This window comes from Fukomys damarensis, unplaced genomic scaffold (assembly GCF_012274545.1).
Source record: "Fukomys damarensis isolate Sample0158 unplaced genomic scaffold, DMR_v1.0_HiC HiC_scaffold_5, whole genome shotgun sequence".
Taxonomy (NCBI): Eukaryota; Metazoa; Chordata; class Mammalia; order Rodentia; family Bathyergidae; genus Fukomys; species Fukomys damarensis.
Genome location: NW_022900917.1, coordinates 23,469,106 through 23,479,062, shown reverse-complemented (window position 1 = coordinate 23,479,062; position 9,957 = coordinate 23,469,106). Strand labels below are relative to the sequence as shown.

At 40.2% G+C, this 9,957-nt stretch overlaps 1 protein-coding gene across 1 annotated transcript in view; it reads left to right on the top strand.

Moving 5' to 3' along the window:
- Positions 1-472: 472 nt before the first annotated feature.
- The window catches only part of Necab1 (N-terminal EF-hand calcium binding protein 1), a 156,197-nt gene continuing 146,712 nt past the window's right edge, over positions 473-9,957 (top strand). Inside the window, exons 1-2 of the mRNA XM_010611999.3 lie at positions 473-693; positions 6,404-6,428. Of these exons, the coding sequence (XP_010610301.1) occupies positions 598-693; positions 6,404-6,428 (121 nt within the window). The 5' untranslated portion in view covers positions 473-597. The remainder of the gene's footprint in view (positions 694-6,403; positions 6,429-9,957) is intronic.

The following is a 9,957-nucleotide window of genomic DNA, read 5'->3' as shown; positions in this document are numbered from 1 at the left end:
TTAGCACCTTGCTAGATGGCAACATATTGAAGTCTAAGACAGGTATAGAACTCAAGTCTTAATTGCTAGGCAGAAGGAGCGCTTCTGCCTTTGTGATTCACAGGAATCCACCTGCCTTTGGAGGGTAAGATAGAGAGCCCAGCTTGGGCCAAAATAAGGCCAAAAGCAAAATAGGCAAAACTTCTCGGAATCTCTGTGTTCAGGTTTTCCATTGTGGGGTGAGCCTGGGGAAGTGTCTACTTCCCTTCCCTTGCATCCTTCGCCCCCTCTCCGTGGGGACGACCTCAGTCTTCCCCTCAGGCAGGTGAGACCGTGGTGGGATGGGCAGGCAGGGTGCCCACGGTCCTCTCCGGCGTGTGACTGTGCCCTGGGTCAGAGCCTGTCCCCCGCGGAGGGCGCTTGCTTGTTGCTAAGTGCAGGGAGGAGTCCGTTCAGGCGCGTCCACCGCGGAAGGGGGCGGTGAGAGGGATCGGGAGCGAGCGCAGGCGCGCGGCGAGAGGAGGCTCTGGAGCGAGTGCGCGCCAGTCCCGGTCCCCAGCCCTCGGCAGCAACTGGGTCTCGTCAGGTGCGTCCTCCAGCGCCGTCCTGCTCCGGAGGATGGAGGAGTCCCGGGAGACGTCGCCGTCCTCCAACTCCTCGCAAGAGCTCAGCTCTGCGCTGCAGCTGTCCAAGGGCATGTCGATCTTCCTCGACGTAAGTACAGAGGGCAGGAGTTGGGAGCTTCCCAGCTGCGCTCCTCTTCCCTGGAGAAGGGGTCCCGACTCAGTGCTGCCCAGCCAGGGTTAGTCCCCAGGCAAAGATGCAAACCTCTCCTTGTCCCCTAACCCCCAGACAACCACAAAGGCAAAAAACTACGGAAAAGACTCGCTCAACTTGTGAAAGGGCTGTCCTAGACCTGCTGCTCCGGATTAGTTGCTCTTAAGGACATTCGTAAATTAGATTTCCCAACAGCTCGGGGTTTCCATTCGGGTGGTACTGTGGAAGGTGTGGTGTCCCTGCTCATCCCTGTGGCGTCCCTTTGCCTACGGGCGATCTCGCTGGTCTCCAGGGCAGGGAGTGGAGCGTTGGAGATGGCCTGCCCCGCCGCCCCTCCCCAGCTCTCAGAAAACAATTACTTGGAACACCTTTGTTTTTCCTGTTACAGTGGTGGTCACGATCTTTTATGATGGTTCTTTTTTCACTGCTACTTCTGGTTTTCTTTTTTCCCCTTCCCTGTTATTCTCCTTCCTTGTACCGGTCCAAGTTGTAATTACTATTATTATTTTCAATTCTAGCTTTTGACTGCCCCCCGCAACTACCCCTTGCTTCGGAATTGACTTCCTTCATTTCTCTGATATGGTCTTGCTGTCTTTCTCTTCTGTGCTATTTCTCTGCCTTCATGCCGTGGATTCTGTCTTTATAACAATCTTAGTTTTTATTGATTTCTCAATTTTATTTCACTTTTTCTTCCTGCTGTTTCTGTTCTCTGTGTTTTTCATCCTGCTACCCAGCTCTTTTAGCTGCCTGTTCGGGTTTTGTGGTTTTCCTGATTCTCTGTTGCCAGCCTGGGCTCCAGCTCTCTTAGCTCCTGTGTTGTCATATCCATTCTGTGCCCCAGGTAGTGATGTCTGACTCAGTGGGGACTCTCTAGCTGCTACTTGTTTATCACGATAGAAAATGGACAAAGGGTACTAGGAGTGTTGTGTGTGCTTTCCCTTAGCCTTTTGAGCTATCATTTCTTATTAAAATCCAAGTGAGTTGGAGGTGGGCCAGAGGCCAAATACATTTATGTGTGGAAAGATGAATATATGTGCAGAAATCAAATTATTAGCATCATAAACATGAGACAAAAATGATGACGATAATGGGAGGAGAGGCAAGGAAACTCCTTGTCTATTTTGAGTGGATTAACTAGAATTTTTTAGTTGATAGGAAAACTCCTGTTGATAATTAAAAGTGACTGAAGACACAGGAAGGAGAGAAGGCTCAATCATATGCCTAGAAACATTCCCCCTTCTCACCATGCAGATCCAACTGGGTACCCAAGCATTTGGGCCAGCCATCTTCTTCCCACCAAAGCCTAAGTGTCTGATTTCCTATGCATCAGATGCTTAAGTACTGTATTCTTGTTGAGCATTTGTCTCTGCTTGATTCAAAGTATTCAGGTAATGTTACTGGTCCTAATGTTTTCACTGGCTGATTGTTCCCTTTGTCCATAAAGCCTCTGGGTAAGTGAACTGGAAGCCGGGAGAGGTAAGAAGACACACCCGACAAGGAAACCCTCAGTAGGGGCCCTTAAAAACCATGCAATTGGGAGGCTGACTGCTAAGTTGCCAAGTAGTGGATTCTGCGACAAGTGGGACCTCCAGCCTTCTGACCTGCTCTGTACTCTGACCCCCAAGGGTATCAACTGCTTCCTTGAGATTTATTTTTTAAGCAGTTAACACATTTTGGTGATATTATGGAGGTGGATTATAACTATGAAAATGGAAAGTCAGCTTCCTTGGCACACATACCAACCTTGGCTCAAGTGTTCAACTGTGCTTGTTTTTTTTTTTAAGAGGAAAGTAAAATTTCATTTATTATCATATATGCACAGTTATTTTCAAGTTCTATAAACAAACAGCATCAGGTCCTTGTCCTGAAGGAAATTTTCATCTATGAATCCTTACCTTCTTAGATCTGTTTCTAGAATTTAAAAATAAAAATAGGAAACTGATTCTACATGAAAGGTGTTGATATGCTTGTTTATCATTAAAATGCTAGAGTCTACCAAAAAAAATAACTGCTGTTGGATTTTTCTCTCAAATAGAAAAGGTTTTGTTTGCACATTTTTGGAGTTATATTGTGAAAGATCCAACTCTCTGGTGAAATATGTGACATGAAAAAGGATTTTTTATTTGGGATTTTTGAATTATTCATTTCCACATCATGTTGCTTTTAGCAAAATAAAATGTGAAATATAAATATATCATTTTATTTGATTAGGTTTAATATATTCTAGTAACACTGCTAAGAAAGATTGCTTTTTAAATTCTACCCAGATTGTAATACATAAATGATAGATGTTATCTTTCAAACTAGAACAGAAAGGAAACCATTGAGAGCTTCTGTCTTACACAGAATAATTTCCAAATTTGAGGAAAACTAATTTCTAGTGTTTATATTTGAATAGCAATACAATAATCAATCTTCTAAGAAATGATTTAAACTGCTGTTGTGAATATTATTATTGCATGACAAGATGTGTCCAGTTGGTGAGAAACTGGAGACAGATATTTAATAAGAAAACCAGAAAGATCAAGCACAATTGTTGACATTTGCTTTATTTTCTTTCTCTCTAAATCAGCAATAATAATTGAGATAAGTCAGATACTTCCCATTCCCAATGTGTTTGTATGAAAAAAGATCACATAGTTTAGGAAAATGGGGGGGATCTATACTGTGTAAATTTGAGGTATTAAGGTGATGTTAATGCTCCATGTTGAATACATAAACAGTAGCTAAATCCACAAACTAATATAAAAACCGTTTTTTTGGAAGTGTAATTTGCATTATTTTGCTTTAAAAATGACAGAATTAATTATTGATTTATCACAAATACTCTTGAACACCTGCTGGGCTGAGGCTAATGTGTGAAGGTCCACATTGTGCCAGCCACAGAAATGGCCAAGGAGAGTCCACTGTGCAGCCACAAAGAAGCACCATGAGGATGACAATTGTTTTCCTGCTTCCACTGGTATAGTATCATTCCCAGGTTGCTATCTTCCAAATAACAGAAAATAAACTCTTATTTAGAGCACTAGTCCCTGAAATATGTGAACCCTCCTTTGAACCATCACATTAAGCAACTTTGATATTGTGCAAAAGGATGAGGCAAGCCTAAAATCATCCCTCAAAGCAAAAGAAATCCCAAATGAAAGCAGTTGCAACTCTGCCCATACAATGTCACTTTCCTCTTCAACAGTTCTCCCTTGACTTTTAATTGGAAGGAAGATGGCCCTTCCCCATGTCACTGGTTAAGTGGTCAAAGGCTGGAAGGTTGGGAAGGGGAGAGGTGACTTTAAGTGTTTGTCTTCCCTTCCTTCCCCTACCTCAGCACGCACAGCCATGTGTACCCTGAACTCAAGGGCCTGTTGGTTAAGAACTTGGTAAAATAAGTAATAGTTTCTCCTCAGAAGAATACTTAATTCTGAAGCCCTTCAGGTACCCATCTGAGTGAGAACTGAGCTGGATGGGGGACGATCAGAGCAGTTTTCCAACACCACTGTTGCACGACAAAATTCTGCAACGGCCGAGTATCTGTCTCACCTAGTCACGAGGCACAGTTGATTATTTGAGTGAGGTAGTACAGTTGAGAGAATAGAGGTAACATCATCACAGTCTACTCTAATTGGTAAGAAAAATTAGGGTGAACAATGATAACATTTACCTTGTTTTCCAAACTGGCCCTATCGGGACAAAATTGAGAAAAAGCAAGCATATGTGCTAATTACCTTTTCTCCGTCCATCCTCCAGTTCCCACTTCTCTGCTTCCTACTCAGGGCCACTAGAATCTTGGAGCACAAACTATTTCCTGGATGTCCAAAGCCACACAGCATGATTTGCCTCCTACATCCTCCATTCTGGGGGCATTCCGTGTTTGGCATGATTCCCTACTCTTTGTCCTACATCCCAGTTTCTCAAGAGGACACTGTGTGACTCACTAGCCCATCCCATATGAAATTAACCTGCTATATGGTATAAGACACTTAGCAAATATTAGTTCAGTGAGTGGTGATTGTGTCCACTTTCATGCTCTCAAGATATGTGTATATTTTGACATCAGCCATTAGTAACGTAAAGTGAAGAATGAATTTCAGTCAAAGTGATCAAATAGCATCATCCCAGGTAAAATAATCTGCTTGCTAATCCTTGAATTGTAGCAAACACACAATATTACTTTTTAAAGCTTTAAACCTGGTTGTAATATATAAATGTACTTTCAATGCCTCTAGTGATAGTAACAATAAGATTAGCTGACCCAGATGACGGTGCTCAAACAACATAATGAACTCGGTTCTCATCTGCAATACATTTTTTATTAGTTTGTGGGCTCAGAGGCAAAATTTGCAGTAGAGATTGTTCTGTTCATATTTGATTACAAGAACATTCTTAATAACACAGTATTGTCTTAATGTCATCTTTAAGAGACCAAATGTTACTTATGATTGTTCTTTATGAAATGAAATAATGGAAGTCCTTGGTCTAAGTCTCTGGTGTGTGATTATTTCTATTCTAGTCACTTGGAACCCATGAGGCCACCATAGAACTTGAAATAGAGTCTTACAGTGTATCATAGGTAAGAGAGAGGATGTGATCCATGACCCGTGTCTTCCTGACTCAGCTGGGGCTTTATAGCTTTAGGGGAGAGGAAAAAAGCTGATCATGTTGGAGGGATTCCCAAAGCTCCTACTAGCAATTACTTCTATGGAGTGGAAAGAATCTGGGTATCATTCTGTTCTTAGTGTAGCTCTTCCTGTTGAAGTTAGTCCTCTTGCAATAATTAAATCAATGTAGTAAAAAGAAGAACCAACTTCTTTTGCACACTGGTCAGGGTGATACCTATCTATTCCTGAGAAAAGTACTTGGGTGTATTTTACAACAGAAGCATAGTAGTGGTGACATAGATTTATCTATACCAGATTTCTGTGAAGGTAACTGAATGAAAGGATAATAATGTTCCCATAGTATAAATCAGTGAAACACATGATTTAGGAATAAAAACTAATGCTCATGTTTTCAGGTGACCACCAAGAAGTTCTGGTCTAAGTATAAGAATAGCTGTGATTGCAGGTTACTCAGAAAGAAATGACCCTTAAGGGCCTTTTACAAGTGATCAAAGTTTGTACAATGTAGTGGAGGGACATTTTCCTTGGTACAATATACAACTTGTCTATGTAGTATATTGTCCAGATGGTTTTCTGTCTGTCTGTCTATCTATCTATCTATTAACCTTTTTTCCTTTCTTTCTCCTCCCCCACAACCATTTCACATGTTTGGGGAATTTCAAAGTATATAATACATTTTGTTCATACCCATCCACTTCCATTACAGTAGATATTATTTTGTGACAGGGCTTTCTACTCAGACCAACTACTTTAACTTCCATCCAAGTTTTTACATGTATAAATGTCTATCTCCTTATCTTGTCTACTATTAACCCATCAGATGTATGTGCCACATTTCATTTATTATTTTACCTATTGATACATATTGAGATTGTTTTCAGGTTTGGGCTATTATAAATGAAAATCTCAGTTGGAAAACATTTACTTAAAATGGATTTCTTTTGTTTAATAATAGATGAATTATGCATAAGCCTGATGTTCACTGTAATATTTACCAAAAATGTGATAAAATATTTTTTCTCTTTTCTTTCCAGATACTGAGGAGAGCTGACAAAAATGGTAAGAACATACTATGGTTTCTATTTATTAATCTAATTTTCAGACCTCCTTATAAAGAATAATAAAAAATGGGCCCTAAAAATTGACATATAAGATGTTGATTTCCTGAACTAGTCACCATTTCAGGCAAGTTTGTAGCTCTCAATATTCATGAGAAGGTGGCAGAGAAATTTACTCCATTTGATGGGAAGATGGAATATCAATTGTGCCCTTGAAGTGAGGAGCCCTGCTGTACTTAGGTTCTGGCTTTTCTCTTTAATATTTACAGAAATCATTTTAGAGCAATGCCAGCAATATGATGAATGCACTGAGTGTCATTTGTGTACCAGGCATTGAGCTGTGTTTTGCATACATCCTGTTTCAGGATTATTAAGATATAAAGCTGCACCTTGAACCCAAGTGTATTTGATGCCAGAGTCTAGGTTCTCCACCTTTAACTTCATAGTGGCTTTTGGGATGCTGCTGCCCTCTAGACTAGTTGCCTGGAAACCGTCTGATATGCTCCAAGTATTTCCCCCTCCATTTGAACTACATGTACTGGGAATGACCCATTTTCAGAGGAGAAAGAAATGGCAAACCAAAAGTTAAAAATTGCTCTGAAAATTTAGTGGCAGCTGTACAAAGTCTAATTATCAGCTGTAATGAGCAATATCTTTTACTCATTCCACTAGAAATTTTGTTTCATAGAATACAAAATCACAGCTATTAAGCTTATTCTGATGCTATAGTGATATGTTCTGTAGTGGAGATATATTATTGAGAAGCATTGCGTGACAAATTTAGGATACAAAATCATCTTTCCCTTCCTTGAAATCCCGTGTCTCATGTATAGGGAAACATTACAGTAAGAGTTGAGAGCTGACAGTTTAAAGGCATAGGTTGTTGTTGAATTTGTTCTTATGCCACCAGATTAAGAAAAGCTTGACTGACATTATATATCTTTTCACCCAAGAGAAAATGTATCAGTCCAAGAAGCAATGAAATAGAATCCCAAATCCCAATAATATTTAACTGTGCTTGGCCATCAGAATATTTTTTCAAATTATATTATAGTGATTGACATATTGCCAATTCAAAGATGCTTTTAGATTGCTTCACTTGAAGCATTTGATTACTTTTGAAGATTTTTTTAAGATAGAAGTAACAATGTTATCATCTTGTCTTCTCTTTTGATCCTTCTGCATTTTGCTTGATACCCAGCCCCAGCAATGCCAGGAGGACAATAAAATAGCCCATCTGTCTTTGTGTCTTTTATATCAGCAGCTGTCTACAGCTCAGAAATGCTTTATCCTGGTTCTCTCAGGCTATTCTTTTATTTCCTTGGACCCTAGGACTCTAATAATTAAAGACCATCATTATGCCTGTGTCTGTCACTCTTCTTTTTATCGTAATTATCATACTCCATAGTCATAAAAAGAACCAAAATTACCATAATCCATAGTCATGATAAAAAGCACCTGAAAAACCAATTAATATGATTTGATGGCTTATGATAACCTCATATATTAAGCTACACAGAGTAGTCCTTCTGTCAGCTCCATTTCCCCTATTTCCTCATCAGCCTCTCCTCCTGTGATGCTTCTTCCTTCTTATTCCCTTTCCTGATGCCTGATCCCACCATGGTGTGAAAGATACTTCCTCATTTGATCCTATCCTATCAATGTACACACTCTTCTGAAGACCACTGAAGAATTCAATTCCCTAAGCATAAGTTTTAGTCACTTTCCCGTTGTTGAGTTAAAATACTCAATACTCGAAACTAAAGGAGGAAAAGTTTACTTGGGTTCAAAGTCTCAGAGGGTTCCATCCATGGCTGGCTGGTTCCACGGTAGGAACAGCCTGGTGGAGGGGCATGGTGGGATGGGGAGGCCTCTCCGCCCATGATGGCTAGGAAGCAGTGAGAGAAGGGAGGAGCCAGAGACGGGACTACGCCTGTCTGGGTCACATCTTAGTGACCCCTTCCACCACTCAGGCCTTACTCTTAACAGCACATTAATCCAGTAATGAGTATAGTATCCTTGTGATCCAATCACATCCCCAAAGTCCCATCTCGGCACACATGAGACTTTGGGGGATATTTTAGATATAAATCATAATAATATCCCTCCATCTGCCACACTTCTTTGATGCTACCCTTCCTTGCCTTCTGCCTGCTGTAACTTTCTACTTTTAGTCTACTTGAGAACATGCATGTATTTCTTTCATTTTTCATCAAAAGACCTCTTATCTGGGAAGCCTTCCCTAGTCTCCTCGACAGAGCCATATTCTCTCTCCTTGAGGGTTTAACCCTTCCACACATGTTGAGGATTGCACTGGTGGTGGATCCCACAGTTGTTTGCTGGAGTCTACTTCTGTAAGCCAAAATTAACTTTCTAGGACAAGATACTTGTCTTATGAGTAGACACTATGCCAAGCCATTACTAAGTACTCAATGGATGTTTGTTTAGTGAATTTATAATTGAGGGTGTTTGATTGTATTATCCTTTCTTTCTGTGCCACTGTATTCTTCTCACTCATTCTCAGTGTAAATTAGTGGGAAGATAGTTTCAGGCAGGTCTGGGCTTAAATCATAGCTATGGCACCTAGTAAGTCCATGTACATCAGGGAGTTATAATGTATAATGAATGAGATAAAGTATGTAAAGTCTCTAGAGTAGTGCCTGACACATAGTAAGGAGCTAATGCTGAGCACGTGACCTGTGTTATGTGCGGTCTGAGACTCTTGGTGACATTTCAGTAATTTCTACTGCAATGGAGTTTAGGGGAAAAAATACAGCCATTTGCCATACTTGCAAAATTGAAAACTTAAAGAGGTTGACTGATTTATTGTAAATAAAAAGATAACAAAGCTACCATCTTTCTGTACCATGTGTTCATTGCACTGTTTTTCTCCAAATAAACAGCTGTTACATGTATTTGATCTGTAGTAACAGACCCTTGTGGGATAGAATCCCTTGTGGACATTGTAATTGGTGATAGAATAGTGAAGGGAAGAAGAAGCAATAAACAGTAGGACAGCTACCCTGCCAGAGGACAGAGTTAGCACTCGGACTTTGTGTGACATAAAAGAGAAAACCTGCTGGATACATAGGGGGATACATGATTAGTGATCAGCTATAATAATGTGTCTTTGAGAGTTTTTTGGGGGGTGTTTGGTTATTGTTTTAAAATCATAGGCTACGATTCTAGACATAAAGATAGACCTATAGATTCTAGACATAAAAATAGAACCGCTTAGGGGAGATGCTAGTGATTTGATCCAAAAAGCCCAGAATTAAACCCAGAAATGTGAAATGTCTGAGAAAGCTTACTGACATGAAGACTGAATGAAAATGGAAATGTCACATCAGTATTTTTTAAATTTAAAAATATTTTTAAAATTTAGACATTTTGACAATGTGTAATAGGAAGAAAAGGGATAAAGGTGTAGGGAAAGTGGGAAGGATGGGGGAAAGGGAATAAGGGCAAGAAAAAATAGGAGAAAATGAAAAAGTGGAAATGAAATGTTTGTAAATGGCGAGGAGGAGGGG